Source organism: Maniola jurtina, chromosome 8 (genome assembly GCF_905333055.1).
Source record: "Maniola jurtina chromosome 8, ilManJurt1.1, whole genome shotgun sequence".
NCBI classification, from domain to species: Eukaryota; Metazoa; Arthropoda; class Insecta; order Lepidoptera; family Nymphalidae; genus Maniola; species Maniola jurtina.
In genome coordinates this window covers 11,006,900-11,033,843 of record NC_060036.1, presented here as the reverse complement: position 1 = coordinate 11,033,843, position 26,944 = coordinate 11,006,900, and the positions used below count along the sequence as shown (strand labels likewise).

At 35.6% G+C, this 26,944-nt stretch overlaps 1 protein-coding gene across 9 annotated transcripts in view; it reads right to left on the bottom strand.

The window, feature by feature from the left end:
- The window catches only part of LOC123867430, a 159,486-nt gene that overhangs the window by 104,313 nt on the left and 28,229 nt on the right, over positions 1 to 26,944 (bottom strand). The window contains exon 1 of one of the 9 annotated variants that reach the window (XM_045909448.1): positions 9,712 to 10,195. The exons of the other annotated variants lie outside the window; for them this stretch is intronic. Within the exon in view, the coding sequence (XP_045765404.1) occupies positions 9,712 to 9,765 (54 nt within the window). The 5' untranslated portion in view covers positions 9,766 to 10,195. Of the gene's footprint in view, positions 1 to 9,711; positions 10,196 to 26,944 lie in introns of those variants that run through there. 9 annotated transcript variants of the gene reach the window in all.

Genomic DNA, 26,944 nt, shown 5'->3' with positions numbered 1-26,944 from the left:
ACATTAAAAGATTTTTTCAAAGCCACAGAGGTTTTCCAAATGGCAGTGCTTTTTATATTATTAATGGTAAAATTGGGTCTTTAAGCACCATAGAAACATCAGTGACGACGGTGCTAATATTCTGTTAGGTCAGAATTTTTTTTGCTCCGGCTTCCCTTTTTCAGATCTCCACCCTTCGCCACTGCTAGGTATACTTTGCAGGTGGTCCCATATAAATTTGATGAAGTTCTGATGAATATCTTCTGAGATGGAGAACAGAACTCCTCAATGGATAAGAGCAAATTGCTCGCGATCAGTGTAATTGCTTAGTAAACAGTAGGGTTTTAGCTGGGCATGGCATATTATTATAGTACAGTGGGGCCACTAAAAATTTTGAAATAAAAAATTTTCAAAAGAAAAATAAAACCGACTTCAAAAACCACAATAACTTAAATTATTTTTTACTTTTTAGTGTTTGTGATTTTGAAATCGGTTTTATTTTTCTTTTGAATTTTTTTTATATTTATTCTGGTATTCTTCTTTCTTGGATATGGATCCCTCTTGGGTATCCCCATTTCTCTCTGTCTTTGGTACTATCAAGCTAATTTTCTCTCGCGATTTGCACAATAGCATTAGACCAACGCGTCTTCGGTCAACCTACCTGTCCTTCTTTCATCTGTAAAAATCGATACAATGTGACCATTTGCATTGCAGTTTTAGGGCATGTCTCAAGGTGTCTGTAGGCTTTGTCTTTTTTCTTATGTCTTCAATTCTCACTTTGAATATTTTTTGCTTAATTTATGCAACTTGCCATCGCCCTTTAGCAAGTTACTATTTCTTTTTATATTCTTTGTCTGGACCCATGTTTGGCTGGCATAGGTAAGGCATGGCAGGATGCATGTATCTATAACGGATTTTTTAAGATGTACTGGGTAAGCTCCTTTCATTCTTTCCTTTTGTGCCCAGTAAAACAAGCATACTCGGGCTACTTTGAGAACCCATTAGCAGCTAACAGCAAGGCCTGGACTCCAATTTTTATATGTGGAAGCTGTATTTCCTCGTTGCGTTTATGAGCAAATAAGAATAGTTAACTACTTTTACTAAAAAAAATTTTTATTATTTGGCGCGAACCATCTAAACACCATGATGATTATTATTTCTGCGTTGTGAATATTACCAGAAGAAACAGCAAAAAAATTGTTCCAAGCGGCTCTATTGTAACTTGCAGTCTGCAATTTGAACGATTCTGACTTCTGGTGATAAATCTGTACCTCAGCCCCAACCCAGTACCTCTAATCTACCATTTCAAGAACTTTCAGAAGGTAGTGACGATGTAGTGACTTTTTTACATCTCAACTTAGACCATTCAATCAAAATTATTTGGATCACTTAATGAGAGATCTTAGATTGTCTAAAAAGCATCAGAACATGTGGCTTCTCGGCTCAAAGGAACAAATCTGATAACATCAGACACTTGTGTTACGGTATATTATTCTCACTACTCTTAACACATTCAGTAGCTGATGTTGCACTTCCAGCGACTTGGATGCAACAAGGGCGTTAAGTTTCATTTTCTCTGTAGTCATTTGGACTGTTTTCCAGAAAATTTAGGTGACTTTCAAACTAAGATAACTATACCAAAGGGGATAATATCATATGAAAGGGCTCTTTTATACATTCTAAAACAGGTTTTATTTATTATTATTATTTAAAAGAGTTTTTGATTTATCGCGCAAAATGTAGAAAAAAATATACAATAAGTCAAAAACTGAAAATCTGACATTTTTTTTTAAATTCCAAGCCGAAAATATACTTAAGAATTTATTAATAGGAATCGAGAGTTTATGCACTAGATAGAGTTCGTTCATTCACTGAAATTTCCAGTTCATTTACTGGCAATTTATCCTTTTGTTAAATAAAATAATTTATAATAATTAATACCACGCATTTTATTTGATTTTTTGATATACTGTGTACAGATACACAAAAAATAAAAATTATATATAGAACAATTCTCATATATCTTAATTTTAGGTGAAAGTCAGGGTAATCCTTATTCGTTCATGTACTGGATCTTTTACCCTCCTACGTCAAAATACTAAAAGTCCGCGTAAATTTCGCAGATTGAAATGTCTGCTTGATTAATTGTCAATAGAGGGTCATGACATGTCAAAATTGCTAGTTTGAAGGTGAAATCGTCTAAGTCATTCGAGATGGTTTTCCTCTTAAATACTAAATCAGTTGATGACTTAGAGTTCCTGTTTCAAGCGCCAGGGGTGGAAGATCCAAACACAAGTTACACAAGACACGGGGCACGGGAAACTAAATAATTTTACACACCACCATGGTGTATTAAATTTTAATTGTTCAGATTTAAAAACACGCGTGTAGCTCATAGTTGTCACGTTACATTTTTGTAGGCCGTGGTGGCCACCAGCTCATGTGCTTTTAGTTCGAAACGTCTCTCTAAAGTCTATTCACTTTTTTTCATAAAAAAAAAACACATAATATTGTTCCATTTTAACAATAAATAACTCAACAAATAACGCACATTTTTTTAAAATTATTAAATGCCTTAAATGCTACCTAATTATAATCCGCCTTCGCGCGCAAAGTGACTATGAGGTCAGAGATGATACGACGCCGGCGACGATTCAGTTTCACGAATGTTTGTTTACATAAAGTCGGCAACGTCGCATTTTTGACCACTCTGCTTGACATGATCCCTGAGGATTGTTTTTAATTTCTAAGCTACGAACTCTACGAGCTGGCAACGTAGCGCGGAGCGGCGCACCATATTTAGCTAATTTCTCATACAAAATCTTTTGTTTCACGCGTCGGAGCTTGCCGAGATTTCCCTTTCGCACTCCTTGAGTTCGGTACTGTTGGTTGTATGGAGATTTGTTTCATAGGAGCGATATTGCTAGCGCTCCCATTCAGCTGTAGTCAGTGCAAACACAAGTTTGCCTAGTTAAATGCGAACTAATTATTTATAGGTAGGACACGTGAAATAATGTGTCACGATAACCAACTAAGTACAAATATTAATATTGATTAAAAACACATTTTTCTATAACTTTTGTGGGGGTTCACTGCACCAGCGCTCCTTAGGAGGAGCCGCCTGTGATCTATACAATGCATAAAATACCTACTGTTAGGAATAGATACCATGTGAAAGAATTTACTAGAGCATAAAATACTAGGAGAAATATCAGGTGAAAGAATATTGCATTTTAGTTCTGATTGACGTTTCTGGGTAAACCGTTTGCAATGGCGTGATAATGGCAGCCCTTCAAATGTCTTGTAAGTTGTATTGGAACGCGTTAGTTCCTCACGCTGCATGTACTCTCCATTATGTAGGAATAAAATATGAATCTTTGTTACGTACGAATGATAGAAGGTATGAATAGATAGTAAATGAATTAGCGACTTTAATTAGTAGCACGTCCAATATTAAAACGATAGGAGAATTTTTGTGGTTAAGGTGATCCTTACATATCTATGGTGATCCTATATTATATGCTGCATGCATGCTGTGGGCGTACCTTATAATAATAAATAATAATAATAATAAATAATAGCGTAATTTTGGATTGCTTTTTGTATGGTTCTATACGACGCAAAATGCGTACTATGAGGTAACTACCTATACCTACTTGAGAAAAAATTAGCCAATGCAGGATTTAGTATATCACATTAATTAATAGTCAAGTTGGTATAATTAAAGATTGTACCTACCTACTCTCTTATTCAGGGATTTTACTCATGCAAATTCTTGGAATATCACGATTTTTTAACAAACCCGAATTTATTTTATAATTTTCTTATAAATTGCAACTGATTACCGAACTAACTGATCTAGTAAACACTTTATCTTAAAGTTCACAGCCTTCTCAATGTTTTACCTGGAAACCGTCGTAAATAAAGGTGTAAGCAATTTGATCCACATTTCTGTGTTAGGTGTCGATTCTCAAAGGCCGAGTTCCGTTCACCACGTTCACCATAATCGAGGCACCTATCTACCAGTTCAAAGCGATCCCGTGTCAAGAAATTTGATCCAGTGCTATGAATTTTCTGCTTTCTACTTTTGGTATTTATAGAATGATTGTTACTTATATACGAGGTTATATTGACGTATGGATACACAAGTGTAAATTAAAAATTTATAACACCCCCGACGATCCAAAGTATTTGAGTTTTCCAAAACATCATTTTCAAATAAATAATTATGTATTTAGGCAACGTCCATCTTGACAGCTTGACATTTGTCTATTGACATAATATTATGAACCTAACGGTTATCTAACCTTCTTTTCTACAAGAAAACTAGAAAAGAGCGGATAACTCTTAAACGGCTGAACCAATTTTTTTAGATTATAGCTAAGAACACTCTCGATCAAGCCACCTTTCAAACAAAAAAAACTAAATTAAAATCGGTTCATTCGTTTAGGCGCTACGATGCCACAGACAGATACACAGATACACAGATACACAGACACACAGATACACACGTCAAACTTATAACACCCCTCTTTTTGGGTCGGGGGTTAAAAATAGCTATACTGACTCTAATTTGCTCATTGGATTAATTTAATATTTTTCCCCTATTGCTAAATTTCTTGAAATGATAAATAAGGAAGACTTTTCTATTTAAAGTCTTCCTTATTTATTCAACAGTGGATGCAAGCAGGTTGATTCATTATAATCAATCAATTGGACATATCCGAGGACGCTCGAGTTTCGACCACACACGGCCCTCCGTCTTCCTCATCCACCCACTTACTGGTACCTTCTTCAGGTCGTCCAGCGGGTTTAAGTCATCCCACCTTTAGGTATATAGTAATCCCACAATTATTAACGCAGAACGTTCTACCTCACAAACTTTTACGAGTAGCCTTTTATCCCACTTCCCCAAAGTTACTTTAGTTCTTGGCCATTAGGTTTAACCTGGGACTTCTGCCAGAGGCCATCAAACCTTAATAATCTATTATTTATTGACTCTTCCATATATTTTTTATATTTGCCAATTTTCAGCGCACATTCATTCAACTGAAAGCTATAATTTTATTATGGAAATTACACATTCCGTAACCTTTTCTATAATACGAAGTTTATGGCTAATGTAGAATGAAATAATAATAAAATACACATCGCAAATTAATGAATAATAACACAAATTAGACCCTTGCAGACTGATAGCCATCATGTTTTGCAGCTAATGAGCTGCCTCATCAGCACTGATTGCCAGTACCGTTGGTGATCATTTATCACGATGGATGTATGTGTATAATGACGTTGCAATCTCAGTGCAATAGGTAATATTTAATGAATTCTTCATCGACGTTGGGAGTTGGGTTCCCAATGTCTATGGGTTCTGTGAACTATGTAGCCCCACCCATTGCCACTACAGCTTCGATTCGTTTAGTTTATCGTTTATTCTGGTTCTCCTACGGATCTCCTCATTTTTGAAATGATTACCTAGGGATTCTCCTGGGCTTTCGTAATGATCATGTTTTGGAGCCATAAGTCATGTGACAATACGCACAGTTGGAAAATACAACAAACATTTCTAGCACAGAATAGGTACTTAATCGTACATATTGTTGTCGAAATAATTGTCTATGTATATGCCTTATTTAAAAGCCTTTATATTCAAAAGTGTTTTTGTCGATAATAATTTTGAGTTTGAATGTTCACTTTGGTGGTTTGATGATGTAATCTCAGAGAGTAATGACTGATCCCAGTCCAGTGGAATTGATATCTATTGTTGTTAAGATAATTATTATGTTATCTAAGGCATCCCTTTATAAAGGTATAAATGAATAATTTGAATATTTTCTTGTCGAATCGAAATCATAGAAACACCGGTCCATAACTGCGTGACGAATCGTGATGGGTATTTTTAAATGAACCATTCAAATTTCAAGTTCTTATAGTTTTTTTCTGTTTCTGACTGAGGCTATTTAATGGCACGTCGACATGCTACAATAAAATGCGGTCTAGGTCAAAGAGAACCCACAGTAAGCCCGTAATATAATAATAGGTCAGCGCTTTTCCATCCGCATCGCGTGTCCTGGATATAAGCGTCCTCATTATGTCGCACACAGTACAAGAAGGAAGTGCAACCGGTAGCAACCTGCTTCATACAAACCTTAGGCAGAATTTAAATAGCTTTTACAATAAGTAGCTAATATATTTTGAAAAAGTCTCCTTCTTAGTCCGAAGGCCGGGGAATGCAAGGGTGTACTTAATTAGGTCGAAATATTGCTAGTTTAAAATCATCATATTCATGGTATGGAATAAAACCCGGCATGCCTGAAAGTTCTCCACCTAATATCATAATATTGGCTATGCTAGATTATGATCTACGAATTTTGATCCCGAATCGTCATATTGACTGCAGCGGGCGCTTTAATCAACTTGGTATAACAAATTGGTCTAAAATAAAAAATAAATGAAAATAAGTGTACTTAAATTAAAAATTTATAACACCCCCGACAAGTGAAGGTTACAGTAAAGAGCTGATAACTTTCAAACGGCTGAACCGGTTCATTAGTTTAGGAGCTACGATGTCACAGAGAGATACACAGATACACATATCAAACTCATAACACCCCTCTTTTTGGGTCGGGGGTTAAAAAGACGTCATAATATCACACTTTCGATCTTGAGCTACGCGCTCAAATCAAATTTGTTTCTTCCATATCTAATAAATCGCATTATGTTAGTCCTGAAGTAGCTGTTACGGTACCTAATAAATTGCATTCATCGATGATTGCATTACGTTCGGCGCAAGCGACCTTTGCGCTTTCAACTGTCTCTATAAGAGTTACAAAATAAATTGAGTTGCTCTTTATCTTCTAAATTATCCCCTCTGTGGCTCTTCCATTCCATGTGACATTGGCGTAGGGTATTGTGCTGGTGTGGTGATAAAAGTCTAAGAGTTAAAAAATAAGAAGAGTAAACCCTCTCTTACATTTTGGCAAAACTTTAACCGCCATCGTTCAAAATATAAATACCTAGTAATGTTGTGTATTTCAATTAAAGAGAAGTGTAATCATAAAATCATTTTACGAATGATAAAACATCACGGTTTCAATAACTTTGTCATCATTGTGATATTGATGATAATGGAAAATAAAGTCAATTTAAATCGAATTTTGAATGCTTGAAGTTGTGTAAGTGTAAAGGTATAAAAACTGTTATTTAATGGATGTAAAAAACATATAAAATATACATACTTACTAACGGAAATCACAAGAATTAAATACTAAAATATCGATTCATTTTGGGGCATTCTACACTTAGGTAGGTACCTATAATAATAATAATAATTAATATTATTTTTGCTGATGTTTCTACTGCTAAAGCCGTCTAGGCTCTAGCCCTTACCGCGATTTCAAAGTTTGTAACCATTAAAAAATTTAATATTTTTTTTGGAATATAAAAGACCAATCTTATCTTTTGACAGGCAATCGTCTTCATTGATAGTGTTTTTTAACCCCCGACCCAAAAAGAGGGGTGTTATAAGTTTGACGTGTGTATCTGTGTGTCTGTGTATCTGTGTATCTGTGTATCTGTCTGTGGCATCGTAGCGCCTAAACGAATGAACCAATTTTAATGTACTTTTTTTTGTTTGAAAGGTGGCTTGATCGAGAGTGTTCTTAGCTATAATCCAAAAAAATTGGTTCAGCCGTTTAAGAGTTATCAGCTCTTTTCTAGTTTTCTTGTAGAAAAGAAGGTTAGATAACCGTTACGTTCATAATATTATGTCAATTGACAAATGTCAAGCTGTCAAGATGGACGTTGTCTAGATACATAATTATTTATTTGAAAATGATGTTTTGGAAAACTCAGATAAGTACTTTGGATCGTAGGCGCGGAATAGTCCAAGAAAATCGGTTCAGCCGTTTGAAAGTTATCAGGTCTTTTCGGTATTTTCCAGTTATTGTACCTTCACTTGTCGGGGGTGTTATAAATTTTTAATTTACACTTGTAGTACGAGCTCGTTTATCTGAGACTGCATTATCCATTATCAAGTACAAATTCAAACCTTTTACCTTCCTTTAAACATTTTTCCTAATAAAACAATCATTAATACAATTGGGATACGTGATGGTTCAGACATCGAAATTACATTGTGCTTCAATTCGTTCATCTGTATTACCAAACTAATATTAAAAAGCCTTTCTAAAAAGAAACATCATGTTTAACAAATTACGACTAACGCGAATGAAGTAGTAATTGTTGAAACACGGTCTATAGGTAACTACGTTTTAAAAAGCTTTTTACAAATCTATTTGCGTAAACAATGTTTACAATAATTTAAGTTAGTAGTTTGATTATTTTATTTCACAAGGAAAGCTCCGAGCCGTAATGAAAAATCAAAGCAAACAGCTTATGCAAAAGTTCAAGCAAAGTAAATTCTAGATTCTAATATAAAACGGTAGAGAATATATATATAGGCAGCATCGAAAAATACCAATAAGCAATATTGAGCAAAAGCATCAGGGAATTCAAGGAGGCTGAAGAGCATTTAAAACTTGAGAATTTAGTACACTATAAGATGAATATTGGTCTATCGGTGATATTTTAACTATATGATTAAATAACAACTTTAAACTTACAGTAAAATAATTAAATAGTTATGTTATTACTAAGAATCCATAGGTTCAGAATGTAGATTCAACTGAAGAGAAGCGAACCGAATATTTCTTATATAAAAGCAGTCTAACAGCGTGGTTATAAATAAAATGGCAAAAGGTCATGCCCCTTACTACGTCATTCCTGATTATGATGCCTCCAGTTCTGTCTCTATTCTAATAAAATAATTCAATGCACTATGACTATAAGTACCTACAGACTATTTTAGTATTGTTTATTAACGGGACCTGGATGACCTTAAGGCATAGACTGTATTTGTACAAGTACAATAGCAAACGTGGGTGAAGGCCTAGTACGAGCAATTGATAACATGATGCCTTTACCACTTTCACTTCACTTGTAGTCGTAAGAAATGTTGTGCAAGTCATACATGTTACTATTAACATGCATTATAATACAGGTTTCAATGATACACCTCTATTCAGGTTTTGGACTGCATAAATAAGACACAATAAACCAGATGCTTTAAGATTGTCATTCAACTCTCAGCAACGACTTTTCTAGAGTAAAATGTTTCCAGTTTAGGTTGCATTATCACTTACCAGCGATATACTAAATTCATAGCTTGTCACTTGCCATTGAATACACACAGTAAAAGAAAACAACTACGATCTATATCTGTGGTTAACTTAAATATCCAACGAAAATAATACTAATATAGTTCTTTATGAATGGAAGACACAAGCAGAACACAAGATTGTTGAAAATGTAGAATAGTCAAAAAGTTTTGAATCCCTCATTAACAGTAGGTACCTGAGAAAAATCAAAAATAGAATTACAAAGATCCAAAAGTACAAAGCAAAAAAAAAATACTTCAGACGTAGGTTAATGACGCGAAAACAACGGAGTAGATATTGCACCATGGCGAAATAGGACGTCCATTTTGTGAAAATTTCGCGAATGCTCTTTTCGTTGTTATATAACATTGAACTATCATAACGTGAAATGATCGATGAATTTTTATGTATTCAAATAATCTGAGGATTATGAACGATAAAATAATAGTAAAACTAGTTATGATTTAACTGCAATGGGCAAAAATTGCTCTATTAGGTAACAAATACTCACCATATCGCACTGAGCTTCACCGTCGTCGTCATAGAAGATGCTGCAGTCATCCATCCCTTCCGCTGGTCCGCTGGTTGGCCTCCCTAAGCCGGGTCCCTATACCCGTTCATCAAAAGGGTCCGGATCGGCCGCACCAGCGTCATCCGAAAGCACTGTCACTCACGCCACTAATTCTGATATCAATTAACAAAGCAAATCTAACAGAGTGGGATAATCCTATGACTCACGCGACGTAGACCCGACTGAACATCAACTGCTCGGAGTACGTACGGGTGAGTAGGTGTCCTTAACGAGCTAAACCGTGTCTAATAATCCCGTAGTGAACTGTTCTCAATGAGGATTTTTGGGCACTAAATATAATAAGACAATTGTTTGGAAAAAATGGCAAATTCACGAATGTTTTTTTTTTCTCAAGGGCGATACGATGAGCGAGTTCGGCCAAACGGATGGTATTTTTTGTGGCGAACTGCGTAGATAGCCAAGTTGAGGCAGGGTGGCGCGCGCACCCCCGGCCCCCGGGGTGCATTGATCGAACCTCCATTGCGCATGTCACCCCTGAGAAATTCTCCACTATTTTGACATTTGCTTAGCCGGTAAGGTTACTTGATGATAAAACGTCGGCAATGTGGTCATGCACTGCGGAACACTTGACATCACTCCGTGAGACTCCATGACTGCACATTGAAGAAATTTCTTTTAAAGATCCTTTCTGCCTGAGAATTTCTTTAGCATAGCAAAATATGCAATGTAGTTGGTGAGTTATTTGCTCAAGGAAATGGAGTTAAACGTTTATTCTCACGTTCTTTCCGGTAAAATGGTTTTATGAGGCTTTTCTTGCATAGAAATCTTGGGAAAGTATGATTAGAATTCCATTCGTAATATCGTCGTAAGGTTAGGTATGAATAGACCCGTCTTTTCATAACATTTCCTTTATTCTACCTGACTCTTATATTAATTGCTGTTTTAGAGTTGAAAGGCTGTACCATTACGGACTCATAAATCATAATAGCAGAATAATGAAGTGGCCATGATACGTGAAATGGTAGTTATTTAGGTTGATGTGGTAATGGGCTGGTCACGAGTATAGGAGGATCGATGGATATTGGAGTCGAAAGGAACGCAGTAACTGCAAACGGAGTGTAGAGTTAGCAAGGTGGAGCGGCGACATTAGAAAAGTTACTGGTACAAAGATTATTATACTATTATTAGGGTTCAATTAAAAGGTTCCTACCGCGGGACCCTATTACTGAACCTCCACTGTCCGTTTGTCTGTCTGCGGGCTGTATCTCATGAACCATAATAGGTAGAGAGTCGTAATTTTCACAGAGTGTGTATTTCTAATGCCGCTATAACCAAGATCGTTTATTTTTATTTACTTGGACTTAAATGCAGACCACGTACCGAAAAAAGAAACGTTGGAAGACAACTATTGAGTCGGTCTGATGATATCGCCAAGCTTTGGACTTGGAAGAGACTCGCCCAACACCGGGAAGAATGACATGTACAAAAGAATGCCTATATCCAACAATGGATAAGTAAAGGCTGATAAAGAAGTTATCACACTTCACACTAATATTATAAAGGCGAAAGTTTGTATGTGTGTGTGTGTGTGTGTGTGTATGTATGTTTGTTACTCCTTCACGCAAAAACTACTGGACGGATTTGGCTGAAATTTGGAATGGAGATAGATAATATCCTGGATTAGCACGTAGGCTACTTTTATCCCGGAAAATCAAAGAGTTCCCACGGGATTTCGAAAACCTAAATCCACGCGGGCGAAGTCGCGGGCATCGGCTAGTCAAACATAGGAGGCATATTGACTGTATGGGGGTGATGATGGATAGTACTATAGGCGCTTGGTTAGTGTACCTAGGTATGAATGAAGTAGATTGTTGTCAATCTGTGTCAAGGCACTTGGGAGTTGAACACATTCACTACACCGTCTTTGTAACAGTCTTCCTTATACATAGCTTGGATAACCATAGCGTAAATGAAACTGTGCAAAATTGCAAAACCATTTAAAGTAACTTTGCTTGCAGAAGCTAATGGGAGTGTTTTTTTTCAATTCTCATAAAACACTCCCATTAGCTTGAATAGCTTGTACCTATATACGCGAAGCACGAAAACGAACTTAAATATTTACCTATTTATTAGGCTACATCGATGGTATATATGTTTGTATAGATGTTTTTATTGTAATTTTGATGTACGCATCCTACTCATCTTTAAACTAAACTTAAATCTAGTGCTAAACATCTCCACAGTGAGTATTATGGAAATAATACCAACACATTAAAGACCTGTTGTTTTAGTTTACTTTGGAGATTGTATAACATAAATTAGCAACAATTTGTAGTCTTTACCAATCAGCTATCTATACCTACCTCCAATAAGGAGCTAAGATCGAAGAAGGATGAATTATTCAGCAAATAATCAGCTAGACATTGTAGATAAAAGGCGTTACAATTAGTTAATTATTACATAATGAAATGTCTCTATTGACCTGGTTATCAAGACTCAAAGGTAAACGATTATCTGAAGATAATTTCCATAATGGATCTAATTTAATAAATAAATGGCGTAAGTAGGTTGGTTACCTCAGCTAAAAACTTCATAATATCATGCGCCTTCTTTGCCGCCAAGTGCCGTGTGGAGGCAGCGCGGCTCTTTGCAACAAAGAAGGCGCCCTTAGTCTTAATATTGTCACTATTAAAATAATCACCGATAGAAGCCAGTTTTTCTCGGCTATTATAAAACAGATACGGAAACAGTAAGTGCATTGTGTAGCATCTCGACAATTCTGTGACGAATGAGTCTTTGTATTGTTGCTTCTTGCATAGAATGTCCTCTGTTTGGTGTCAAGGCTTACATTTCATTGAAACTACGAATCTATACTAGCATGTTAATGAGCTGTGAAAAATCAATAACTTAGTACTTAGGTACTTAAAAATTATAATTGCGAAAGTGTTGTCTACATGTAAGTAACTGTTTTACAACTAAACCGCTAAACCAATCTAGATAAAATTTCTAACATGCTTTTTGCCTTCAGGGAGAATACGGAATTCAAAAATTTTAACTCTGAAATAAAACGCGCGAACGAAATCATTAGCATCAGGGAATGCTATGATGTACCTTTTCATATAAAAATTGGATCTCTGATTATAATAAATATAGATGATCCCGGCTGTACTCACGTTGGTTATAGTTGACATAGTACTTAGGCCTGACTAGTTTCTCTATGTGATATTATGGATCTCTTTTATGATTGTTGAATTATTATAGGTCACATTTCTGCTCTACAGTAAGTATTACACCACTGCTGCTCGACTGATCCATACTCCATAATATATTGTTAGGCTAGGGTCAAATCTAGCGGAAATTCAAGCACGGAATTTCGCATTTAACATAATTTGATGAATTCTAGGCGGAAAGACGCTAAAGTAAAGCGCCGAGACCGATTTTCCGCCCGCAAGTTCACGAGATTGGCCCCTTATAATGCGAATTGCGATTGTTTCTGCTTTCTTTCTTTCTATTTAACCCCCGAACCAAAAAGAGGGGTGTTATAAGTTTGACGTGTGTATCTGTGTATCTCTCTGTGGCATTTTTTTTATTTTTTTATTTATTTAAACCAAAGTATAGTTTTACATTATTGTTTCCACTTGACACCCTGAAACTCTCTTGAGTTTATATGGATGTAGCATATTCCTTAAATATATTTATACAAATTGCTAAACAAATCGAAACTGAAGTTGAAATTAAGTAAATATTCTAATGTAGTTACTTGTAATTAGATAGCTCCTAAACGAATAAATCGATTTTAATTTAGTTTTGTTTGTTTGAAAGGTGGCTTGATCGAATGTTCTTAGCTATCGAAGAAAATTGGTTCAGCCGTTTCAAAGTTATCAGCTCTTTTCTAGTTTTCTTACAGAGGTTTTTGTGTCGGGAGTTTTTTAAATTTTGAGTTATTAAACACTCTACTTTGTTAATTAGGTACAATACCTATTTCATTTTCTAAATAGACTTGTTTTACTTACGTCATGTGTTTAAATAACACACCGTCTTCCATCAAAATTGTGTAAGTCTAAGAAAAACTTCTAAGGCTTCGACGCGCGACGCATAAAGACAGCCTTGGTTATTTGCAATATGCATTTCCTCCTCATCATAATTTGTGACACACTCTTGAAGACAAAACACTCAATACTGTACGCTGTACGCTATTTACTGAAGAGTTTATATTTTTTTCTATACTATGTAAATAATACCCGACATAGCAGTATAAAAATTGTAAATTGCACTACTTATTTCCCTACAGTTTGTCGTTACATACCAGGACTTACTATTCTCACCTTCTTTTGGCGTTGTGTGTGGTGTCAGTGGCAGTTTCCCTGGACTATATAATACTTTTACCCCGGGAAATCCGAGATACACCCGGAAAATCAAGGGTCACTGGTAGAGATGGAAAGTCACTCACACAAATTATTAATTTTTTCGAGAAAATCTGTGATTGACCTTGAAATTTGCGTTTAACTTACTGTAATATTTCGCTATAGATTTTCTTATTATAAAAAAAACCCCTGATTTACGCCTTTAGGGATTAAATTTACAAAAATCCTTTCTTAGCGGATGTCTACGTCATAATAATATTTCAGTCCGATCAGTCCAGTAGTTTGAGCTGTGCGTTGATAGATCAGTGAGTCAGTCAGTCAGATTTTCTTTTATATATACAGATTTGTGGCAGCCCTAGCCTCAGATTACAATGTTGAGATGCATCAGTGCGTGTTTGCGTAATGACTTGGGGTCCACCCGCGGCCATTCCCGGCCCGCGTGACCACATTCCACTGGGAGTAGTTGCGTTGGCTGTACCACAAAGATCACGCTCAATTCAAACTCTTAAGCTTTTTAGGGTTCCGTACATAATAAGAAAAAATGGAACCCTTATAGGATCACTTTGTTGTCTGTCTGTCTATCTGTCTGTCGTGTCTGTCAAGAAAACCTATAAGGTAGGTACTTCCCGTTGATCTAGAATCATGAAATTTGGTAGGTAGGTCTTATAGCACAAGTAAAGGAAAAAATCCGAAAACCGTGAATTTGTAGTTATATCAAAAAAAAAATTAAAATGCGTTACAATTTTCAAAGTAAGATAACTATGTATACCAAGTAGGTAGGTATCATATGAAAGGACTTTACCTGTACAGTATAAAACAGATTATTATTCATTTTTATTAATAATAGTTTTTGATTTATCGTGCAAAATGTCGGAAAAAATATCCCAGTAGGTACAGAACCCTCGGTGCGCGAGTCTAACTCGCACTTGGCCAGTTTTTTTACTAATGGATATCTTCATAATATATAAATATAGATATAAGTACCTAACTCTGTATGAAGGTAGACACCTATTGGAAGGTCGCGCTCTATTACTTTCCATTCAAATTGAAATTGAAAAAAATCTCGGCCACCTTCGTAGTAAGTTGAGTAGACAATATTTAGGTCACAGAAATTCAGTCTACCTAACTTAATCGGTCTAGTAGATTCGGAGCAAATTAGCTGTGACAGACGGACAGACAGATATAATATGAGTGATCCTAGGGTTCCGCTTTTTCATTCGGATGTACGGAACCTTAAAAAAATATTTAAATACCTACGTACCTCTACCTACTATGTTTCAGAATGCTCTTCAACTTGGGGATTTTTAAAAACCTAAATCCACGCGGATTCGTAGCCACACGTACATATATCCATACTTTAATATTATAAATGCAAAAGTGTGTCTGTCTGTCTGCTAGCTTTTCACGGCCCATCCGCAAAACCGATCTTGACGAAAGGTACCGAGATAGCTTGCATCCCTGTGAAGAACACAGGCTTTTTTTTTATCCCGAAAAATCAGAATTTCCACGGGATTATGAAAACCCTAAATCCACGCGAACATCGTCTAGTAATAATAAATATAAGCTCGCAAGCTCGCACACTTTGCGGTCATTCCCTCTTACGACTAGGTAGGTACATTCCAATGGGAGCTGGTTAAAGCAACTCGTTGCGCGGGTGTCAACGTCTATAGTGCGCGACAGGTCGAGATGGCAATCGAGTGGAATCGCCCCGCACATCCGCACAGCCTCCGCGCTAACCCGGGGAGAGCGCAGATGACGAGGCGTCCTCCCGCGCCTCATATCCCGATTGCCATCTCAACTTAATTTAAATTAATTAAATAAATAAATAAACTTATTGTGTCCTACAAATCTTTTTCTATTTACCTATTACCAACTTCAAGAAGAATTTATTCAATTCGATGCCTACTACCTGCCTACGATGATTGACAGACAGATGCTCTTACTTGTTTTAGAGATACTATACGTACCTGGGATTGAACCTCCGACCTCCTGAATTGGAAGCGGACGTCTTAATCACTAGGCTATCACGGCTATACTAAACATAGAATTGGTACCAATATTTTCATGTAACGGTCACTAGTAAACATGAACTCTGACAACGTAAATTGGCTTTGGACCTAGTAGGTATGTAGGCAAATAAAGTTCAAGGCCAAACACATAATAAGGCCATTGTCAATGTACTGTGAAACGAGGTAACTTAGTATTGTTCTTGGTCTAGGTAATCGATTTATTTCATTTACATAGCTACTTAAGCCGCGTTGCCAGCATGCAAGTAACTTGCTTGCAAGTTAAGTAGCTTGCTGCTTGAGTAGTGGAAACGTAAACCTCCTTTCACACGCGTCCTTTACAGAGGTCACCACTTTAGGAGAATTATGTTTGAGGGTGTACAGGCTCACAAAAAACTCTTTCGAAAACACTTGCTTGTAAAGCTTTTATTCAAGTTCTGGCAAATATATTTGGAATGCAAGTAACTTGCTTGCAAGTATGTTAATGTTATACCTGCACGCAAGTACTTACATAATGGAAACGTGGCTTAAATTGAAGTAATGATTGTCATACAAAGTTGCAGCTGCAATAGAACCAGTTTACACTAGTTCGCACTCACTGCAAAGTTCAAGGCTAGAGACTGATCACTGAAGTATTGGCTTTACACATTGATGCTGGATCAGCCACCCCTATTATATGGCTTTACATCAGTTACATACAGTTATATATTTTCCCGACTACGGCAAAGTCAAAAGGAAGGGTTCTGATTTTAGCATTCTATGTAGGTATCTATGTATGTTTGTATTTATGTGTGTTCCACGGTAGCGCCTAAACTACTGGGCCGATTTTGATGACTGAGGTGTCAGTCAAAAAATCGACCTGACAGATGTTATCTATATCCAAAAAAGTGGGGGTCTCCAAAAAAATTTTTTTGCTATCGTATTTTGGCATCGACTGGGACATTTAAATATGAAAGAGAAAAAATTCTGAGTCTTCATAAATATAAATATGCTTAGTATAATGCTAAAATACACAGATCGACAGAAAAACAGTTTTACACTAATCGCTGTCTATCTATAATCGTGGCTTTGGTTTCCTTCAACCTTTTTTAAATTCTCAAGAACTGGGTAAGTATAATTTGGTAAATTTGCTGAGGACACCTTATACTGAAAATTTCAGCTTTCTAGCGTCATCCAGACCGAAGTTATGACGGGTCGAAAATACGGCGAAACACTTCGAGAAAAAGGTACGTAGCGCCCCGGCCGCCGTTTGGCTCGTCTTGGCGGGGGCACTGCCGTGCCCCCTGATAATTTACCAACGGTAGCCACAGTCTGTCTAGGCGAGCTGGTTCTTGTCCCCCGCGCCGTAGCTGTTGCAATACACCATGTGTTGCAGGGTGTACCGATCCACGTCCAAATACCCTTCTTCATATATCAACTCTTTACATTTCGTGGGGCAGACTGGTGGTGACATGGGTGGAGTCAAGTGGAAATAGTTGTATAGGAGGGTTATCGTCTTATTGTAGCAAAGAACAACAGATTATTTTCATACTCGCCCTTGATTTATTAATGTTATAACAGGAAGACGCAGTTTTTCATACATTTTACATAAAATTATGCACATATATTATTAGAATTAGCTAAGCTTGTACAAAAACTACAAATAATTTACAATATTATATATACCATACAATATAATATAGCTACTTACATACTGGATACTATTATCATATTTACATAGGTGCTACTCTTCAATGTTAGGAATGTATTGAAATCAAACAAAGATAAATATGCTGTTCAATTATTTTGTAACACCTTGGACCGGTTGTATTCAAATTGCAAAGGCCGCAGCAGGCCCGCAGGGTTGTCGACTTTACCTGCCTACATTTAGGTATAGAGACCTTCCTCAAACTAAAGCATGCCAGTTGCCATCTTGGCAAACGCTAAATCCTATGCCATGATTCCATTAGCAATTATCATACCATTGGCAATCAAACTGGCAGAAGTGTTCGTGTTTGTGTGTGTGTGTGTGTGTATGTGTCAGTGTCTTTGTCAAAAGCTCAGTTCTAGATCTCATTGTGTACCTTTGTTACATTTCTACGATTGAACCCCTTCACTGGTCTTGATATGCACAGAGCTAAAAAAGCATTTTAATTTAAATATACCATCCGCGATACCCTAATTTTTTTTTTAATTTATGTTAATATTTCAGTCTTTCATACTTAGTACTTACCTAAATACAAAGTTAAATAAAAACGCTACCGTATCTAATCGATTTTTGCTACCGGTTAAACTTCCTTTTGTTAATTAGTCGCTAAATAAAAAGATAACTTTAAAAAATTCAATGTTATACCTACTTATGCAGTGTACGTAAATTCGACCTAATGTGGAATGGGATTGTTACCAGTCTCACCGGGTGAAAGAAGGGTTGTCTCATTTTTGCGCAAAGGATCAGCCTGGCTGTCCAGCGCGGAAATGTAGCCAGTATTCTTGGCAACATTCCCCGAGGGCGTGATGTAAATACAATTAATGAGATGATTTTTATTGTAACATTTTTAATAAAATAAAATAAATTAAGTATAACAAAATAAAAATGTGTATAATTCTATTCCATAGATGTTTTATATAATTTAACATATACATATAGATACAAGTGTAAATTAAAAATTTATAACACCCCCGACAAGTGTACAGTAACTAGAAAAGACCGAAAAGATCTGATAACTTTCAAACTGGACTATTCCGCGCCTACGATCTAAAGTATCTGAGTTTTCCAAAATATCATTTTCAAATAAATAATTATGTATTTAGGCAACGTCCATCTTGACAGCTTGACATTTGTCAATTGACATAATAATATTATGAACCTAACGGTTATCTAACCTTCTTTTCTACAAGAAAACTAGAAAAGAGCTGATAACTCTTAAACGGATGAACCAATTTTTTTGGATTATAGCTAAGAACACTCTCGATCAAGCCACCTTTCAAACAAAAAAAAGTAAATTAAAATCGGTTCATTCGTTTAGGCGCTACGATGCCACAGACAGATACACAGATACACAGATACACAGATACACAGATACACAGACACACAGATACACAGATACACACGTCAAACTTATAACACCCCTCTTTTTGGGTCGGGGGTTAAAAATAACATCGATCATACAAATTCCTCCGTCCGTCCTCAAGCCGGAAGCTGTCAGTACAGCCTGAAGGGAAAACAATAATTGACTTTCACGTTCTGAAACTTTGCAAAGTGAAAATTATTTTTTACGTAATACTTACATATTTTAAAATTTTCTAAAAACATAAAGCGTTGTTTCTCTGCCCCAAAACAATCTACTTAATCTCTTATGACCTAGGTACAATGAAACCATAAAAAATTATGTGAATTACGTTATGTGAATTTCTTATTAGGTATCTAAGGCTACATTTTTCTCTTACAATTTTCGCAGTATAATAATGCTTGATATGATTGGATATTTAGGTAAGTAGGTATTTTACTAAATATAGGTATTATAAGCACGGACAGTAAAAGCACCTACAAGTCGTCAGTGAAAGGGCTTGCAAGTTTTTAAAGTGCCTAGGTCCAATATGATGCTACCACACTAAGCTGATACCTATAATGTTATCAAATATCATAGGTCAATATTTTAATTGATTAGCTTTGACATAGCTTTGAATTTTGAAGAACTGGAACAAAACAAAAAATTGGTTAATTTTTTAATTTTCTTTGATATTATACAAACAATCCTTAGGGCCGTCCAACTACAAACAGCTGGCTTTTACCTACTTAATGTTAATTATTTGGTATAGTTTGGAATTTGAATAATGAAGATTTTTCAAGGCTTGAAGGCCCCTCTAGACCCGAGTCTATACTCGTAGGAGTGGAACCCCGCCCCAGTCTTAGTCCGCCACTATGGTTAGAACTATGCCTAGCTATAATGGTCTGAAAGCTCAAAAGGTAATAGCCAGCTAAATTGGTTAGTATACAAGTAACGTGTACATTAGGGCCGCAATAACTCCTGTTCCATGTGGCAAGACCATAAATACGCGAATTTCAATTATAGCCACAATTCAATTGCTTAAGATGAACAAGTTTTCTTTTTATCGCCATGAATGGGCAGTGCCGTTTCATGCACTGGTCGATGACATAAACATTAAACTGACAACCGTGTCTACGTTATACAGTCAACTGCAAACTGGAAAATTACGTTTTATAAATTGGGACAAAAATATTTGTCACATAACCCAAGCACATAACTTTAAAATTTAATTGATTGTTAAGACTGCATTTGGCTAAAATTATTTATTTATCTAAGGTATTTAGGTAGTAGGTTTATTAAAGTTGCAGAAGGTAAGACTACATCATTACATCATTGAACATGAAAATGCAGGCGAGATAAAAAATCTCAATATTTAACCACTCGACACCAACCTTTATATAAAGTCATCGTACCTTTAAAAAATTATGTTTTTTCTATATTTATATTTATAATTATTCTCATATAAGTGAACATTGTTCTTCTGAGAAATAAACTCTTTAAACCTAACCTAACCACCTACTCGTATAACTCTGTCGGTGTTAGGGAAGCCTTTGAATATTTTCATACGCGCCAATTCTACCGGCAATGATCTTGTTCCGATTTTAAACTTTTGAAATAATCGCGCATTCCAAATTAATAAATATCACGTGCACCTGAAAATAACCTATTTTTGTGATAGTATGCGCTTAAGAGGAAAACCATCTCGAATGACTTAGACGATTTCACCTTCAAACTAGCAATTTTGACATGTCATGACCCTCTATTGACAATTAATCAAGCAGACATTTCAATCTGCGAAATTTACGCGGACTTTTAGTATTTTGACGTAGGAGGGTAAAAGATCCAGTACATGAACGAATAAGGATTACCCTGACTTTGACCTAAAATTAAGATATATGAGAATTGTTCTATATATAATTTTTATTTTTTGTGTATCTGTACACAGTATATCAAAAAATCAAATAAAATGCGTGGTATTAATTATTATAAATTATTTTATTTAACAAAAGGATAAATTGCCAGTAAATGAACTGGGAATTTCAGTGAATGTACGAACTCTATCTAGTGCATAAACTCTCGATTCCTATTAATAAATTCTTAAGTATATTTTCTGCTTGGAATTTAAAAAAAATTGTCAGATTTTCAGTTTTTGACTTATTGTATATTTTTTTCTACATTTTGCGCGATAAATCAAAAACTCTTTTACATAATAATAATAAATAAAACCTGTTTTAGAATGTATAATAGAGCCCTTTCATATGATATTATCCCCTTTGGTATAGTTATCTTAGTTTGAAAGTCACCTAAATTTTCTGGAAAACAGTCCAAATGACTACAGAGAAAATGAAACTTAACGCCCTTGTTGCATCCAAGTCGCTGGAAGTGCAACATCAGCTACTGAATGTGTTAAGAGTAGTGAGAATAATATACCGTAACACAAGTGTCTGATGTTATCAGATTTGTTCCTTTGAGCCGAGAAGCCACATGTTCTGATGCTTTTTAGACAATCTAAGATCTCTCATTAAGTGATCCAAATAATTTTGATTGAATGGTCTAAGTTGAGATGTAAAAAAGTCACTACATCGTCACTACCTTCTGAAAGTTCTTGAAATGGTAGATTAGAGGTACTGGGTTGGGGCTGAGGTACAGATTTATCACCAGAAGTCAGAATCGTTCAAATTGCAGACTGCAAGTTACAATAGAGCCGCTTGGAACAATTTTTTTGCTGTTTCTTCTGGTAATATTCACAACGCAGAAATAATAATCATCATGGTGTTTAGATGGTTCGCGCCAAATAATAAATTTTTTTTTTAGTAAAAGTAGTTAACTATTCTTATTTGCTCATAAACGCAACGAGGAAATACAGCTTCCACATATAAAAATTGGAGTACAAGCCTTGCTGTTAGCTGCTAATGGGTTCTCAAAGTAGCCCGAGTATGCTTGTTTTACTGGGCACAAAAGGAAAGAATGAAAGGAGCTTACCCAGTACATCTTAAAAGATCCGTTATAGATACATGCATCCTGCCATGCCTTACCTATGCCAGCCAAACATGGGTCCAGACAAAGAATATAAAAAGAAATAGTGACTTGCTAAAGGGCGATGGCAAGTTGCATAAATTAAGCAAAAAATATTCAAAGTGAGAATTGAAGACATAAGAAAAAAGACAAAGCCTACAGACACCTTGAGACATGCCCTAAAACTGAAATGTAAATGGTCATATTGTATCGATTTTTACAGATGAAAGAAGGACAGGTAGGTAGACCGAAGACGCGTTGGTCTAATGCTATTGTGCAAATCGCGAGAGAAAATTAGCTTGATAGTACCAAAGACAGAGAGAAATGGGGATACCCAAGAGGGATCCATATCCAAGAAAGAAGAATACCAGAATAAATATAAAAAAAATTCAAAAGAAAAATAAAACCGACTTCAAAATCACAAACACTAAAAAGTAAAAAATAATTTAAGTTATTGTGGTTTTTGAAGTCGGTTTTATTTTTCTTTTGAAAATTTTTTATTTCAAAATTTTTAGTGGCCCCACTGTACTATAATAATATGCCATGCCCAGCTAAAACCCTACTGTTTACTAAGCAATTACACTGATCGCGAGCAATTTGCTCTTATCCATTGAGGAGTTCTGTTCTCCATCTCAGAAGATATTCATCAGAACTTCATCAAATTTATATGGGACCACCTGCAAAGTATACCTAGCTTTTAAAAAAAAAATAATTTCCAAATCGGTCCAGGCGTCTTTGAGCAATCGGTGAACATACATTAAAAAAAAAAAATTGAATTTGCTCTTATCCATTGAGGAGTTCTGTTCTCCATCTTCAAAGATATTCATCAGATCTTTACCAAATTTATATGGGACCACTTGCAAAGTATACCCTATCAAACAAAAAAAAAATCCAAATCAGTCCAGGCGTCTTTGAGTAATCGGGGAACATACATAAAAAAAAGATACCGACGAATTCAGAACCTCTTCCTTTTTTTAAAGTCGGTTAAAAATATACTAAGATTTACTAACATGGTGTTATACCACAGAGTAGCAAACAGAGGCAAAGCTTCTAAGAAGCGAGCAAATTTTATAACTATTTTGGTAGGGTTGGCACTGGAGGATACAATTTAATTAACAATAGTTATTTGTACAACAAGATGGTAAAGTTTGTTTTTGTTGTGATTGCCTAGTTTAAATATCGATCTTTAAATATCGATCAATAGATCTAAATATCGATTTTGAACGAAATCAGTCAATTTAAAAAGAATTATAAATGGTGCCAACTTTTTTAAATTTTGGTTACAGTTTCCTATTTTGTGATCCCAGGGAGCTCTAAATATCGATTTTGAACGAAATCGGTCAATTAACAAAGAATTTCAAAATGGCGTCGACTTTTTAAATTTTGGTAACAGTTTCTTATTTTGTGATTCCAGGGAGCTCTAAATATCGATTTTGAACGAAATCGGTCAATTAACAAAGCATTTCAAAATGGCGTCGACTTTTTTAAATTTTGGTAACAGTTTCTTATTTCGTGATCCCAGGGAGCTCTAAATATCGATTTTGAACGAAATCGGTCAATTAACAAAGAATTTCAAAATGGCGTCGACTTTTTTAAATTTTGGTAACAGTTTCTTATTTTGTGATCCCAGGGAGCTCTAAATATCGATTTTGAACGAAATCGGTCAATTAACAAAGAATTTCAAAATGGCGTCGACTTTTTTAAATTTTGGTAACAGTTTCTTATTTTGTGATCCCAGGGAGCTCTAAATATCGATTTTGAACGAAATCGGTCAATTAACAAAGAATTTCAAAATGACGTCGACTTTTTTAAATTTTGGTAACAGTTTCTTATTTTGTGATCGCAGGGAGCTCTAAATATCGATTTTGAACGAAACCGGTCAATTAACAAAGAATTACAAAATGACGTCGACTTTTTTAAATTTTGGTAACAGTTTCTTATTTTGTGATCCCAGGGAGCTCTAAATATCGATTTTGAATGAAATCGGTCAATTAACAAAGAATTTCAAAATGGCGTCGACTTTTTTAAATTTTGGTAACAGTTTCTTATTTTGTGATCGCAGGGAGCTCTAAATATCGATTTTGAACGAAACCGGTCAATTAACAAAGAATTTCAAAATGGCGTCGACTTTTTTAAATTTTGGTAACAGTTTCTTATTTCGTGATCCCAGGGAGCTCTAAATATCGATTTTGAACGAAATCGGTCAATTAACAAAGAATTTCAAAATGGCGTCGACTTTTTTAAATTTTGGTAACAGTTTCTTATTTCGTGATCCCAGGGAGCTCTAAATATCGATTTTGAACGAAATCGGTCAATTAACGAAGAATTTCAAAATGGCGTCGACTTTTTTAAATTTTGGTAACAGTTTCTTATTTTGTGATCCCAGGGAGCTCTAAATATCGATTTTGAACGAAATCGGTCAATTAACAAAGAATTTCAAAATGGCGTCGACTTTTTTAAATTTTGGTAACAGTTTCTTATTTTGTGATCCCAGGGAGCTCTAAATATCGATTTTGAACGAAATCGGTCAATTAACAAAGAATTTCAAAATGGCGTCGACTTTTTAAATTTTGGTAACAGTTTCTTATTTTGTGATCCCCAGGGAGCTCTAAATATCGATTTAGAACGAAATCGGTCAATTAACAAAGAATTTCAAAATGGCGTCGACTTTTTTAAATTTTGGTAACAGTTTCTTATTTTGTGATCCCAGGGAGCTCTAAATATCGATTTTGAACGAAATCGGTCAATTAACAAAGAATTTCAAAATGGCGTCGACTTTTTTAAATTTTGGTAACAGTTTCTTATTTTGTGATCCCAGGGAGCTCTAAATATCGATTTTGAACGAAATCGGTCAATTAACAAAGAATTTCAAAATGGCGTCGACTTTTTAAATTTTGGTAACAGTTTCTTATTTTGTGATCCCCAGGGAGCTCTAAATATCGATTTTGAACGAAATCGGTCAATTAACAAAGAATTTCAAAATGGCGTCGACTTTTTTAAATTTTGGTAACAGTTTCTTATTTTGTGATCCCAGGGAGCTCTAAATATCGATTTTGAACGAAATCGGTCAATTAACAAAGAATTTCAAAATGGCGTCGACTTTTTTAAATTTTGGTAACAGTTTCTTATTTTGTGATCCCAGGGAGCTCTAAATATCGATTTTGAACGAAATCGGTCAATTAACAAAGAATTTCAAAATGGCGTCGATTTTTTTAAATTTTGGTAACAATTTCCTGTTTTGTGATCCTAGGGATCCTCAGATATTGATTTTGAACAAAATCTATGACAGTTCAAGAAAATAGATTTTAAACACTATTTAAATTATTATCATTAACATTAAATTAAATGAAAACACGACGCGCGACGTGTACTGCAGCCCCTGAGCTTGAGCACAGGCCGAGCCGGTATAAACCGATTTTTCTCCGTACGCGACGTAACGCCTGTGCTCACGCACACACGCGCCTCAAGCTTGTAGTAGTGTACCTATCGTAGCGCGCTTGTATGAAGCTTTGACTCTGTTCGCTACTCATGTGGTTATACAACGCAATACCACACTCACAAACACTCGTACAAACATACAGACAAGTATATACTCGCACACACTCACACACACACATGGACGCACGCACACGCACTTTTGAACGGTTTGAACGGAACACGGTTTTGAAATTGAAATTGAAAAAAGTGTAAGAATTTGTAAGAAAATATTTAAAAAAGGTAATTCAGCCGGTTTTTTATTCCAGCTCTTAATACATGTAAAAACGTCCAATCTGTTCATTTACTCGAGCCTTTACCCTAGTACCTAATTATATCGACCGCCCCATATCAAAACAAAGTAAATGTCATTTTTCCGAAAATCGTTTTATGTCATAAGCCTAACTTTCATAGTATGTCCCGTTGTATTGTAAGGACACCCACATTAAAGTAAAATTAAAAGCTAGTAAGTCGCTTTGACCATTTTAAAACATAGTAAGTCTATGAACTGGCTAGGTTTTTATAGATTAATGCGCCTTACTAAGTTTTTAAAAGGAATTAGATTAAATAAAATAAATATCACCCATTATCTAAATACCATGTCAAAACAGTAAATACTTAATAATGCATTAAAACTTAAAAGTAAGATAGGAAAAGTCAATGACCTCTACATGTCAACTGTTAAATATGGTTTGCAAGGGAAATACTTTGCATACTTACATAATGTTTTTAGGGTTCCATATCTCAAAAGGAAACACGGGACCCTTATAGGATCACTTTGTTGTCTGTCTTTCTGTCCGTCTGTCGTGTCTGTCAAGAAAACCGATAGGGTATTTCCCGTTAACCTAGAATTATGGGCAGGTAGATAGGTCTCAACTCTCATAGCCCAAGTAAAGGAATAAATCCGAGAACAAATTTCGTGATTCTAGATCAACGGGAAGTACTGTATAGGTTTTCTTGACGGACGGACGGACAAATGGACAGACAGCAAAGTGGTCCTTTAAGAGCTCCGTTTTTCATTTTGAGGTACAGAACCCTAAAAAAGAAAATGATGCACATGTAATGAATAAATGTGTTGGCCAGTCTTCACACTAAAATATTTAAACCCCTTTAATTTAAAAACTGTCATAGCCTAGTGGTTAGAACGTCCGCCTCCTAATCGAAGGTTGGGGGTTCGATCCCGGAATCACGCACTACTAACTTTTCAGTTATGTGCGTTTTAAGCAATTTAATATCACTTGCTTTAACGGCGAAGGAAAACATCGTGAGGAAACCTACATACCTGCAAGTTTTCCATGTTCTCAAAGGTGTGTGAAGTATGCCA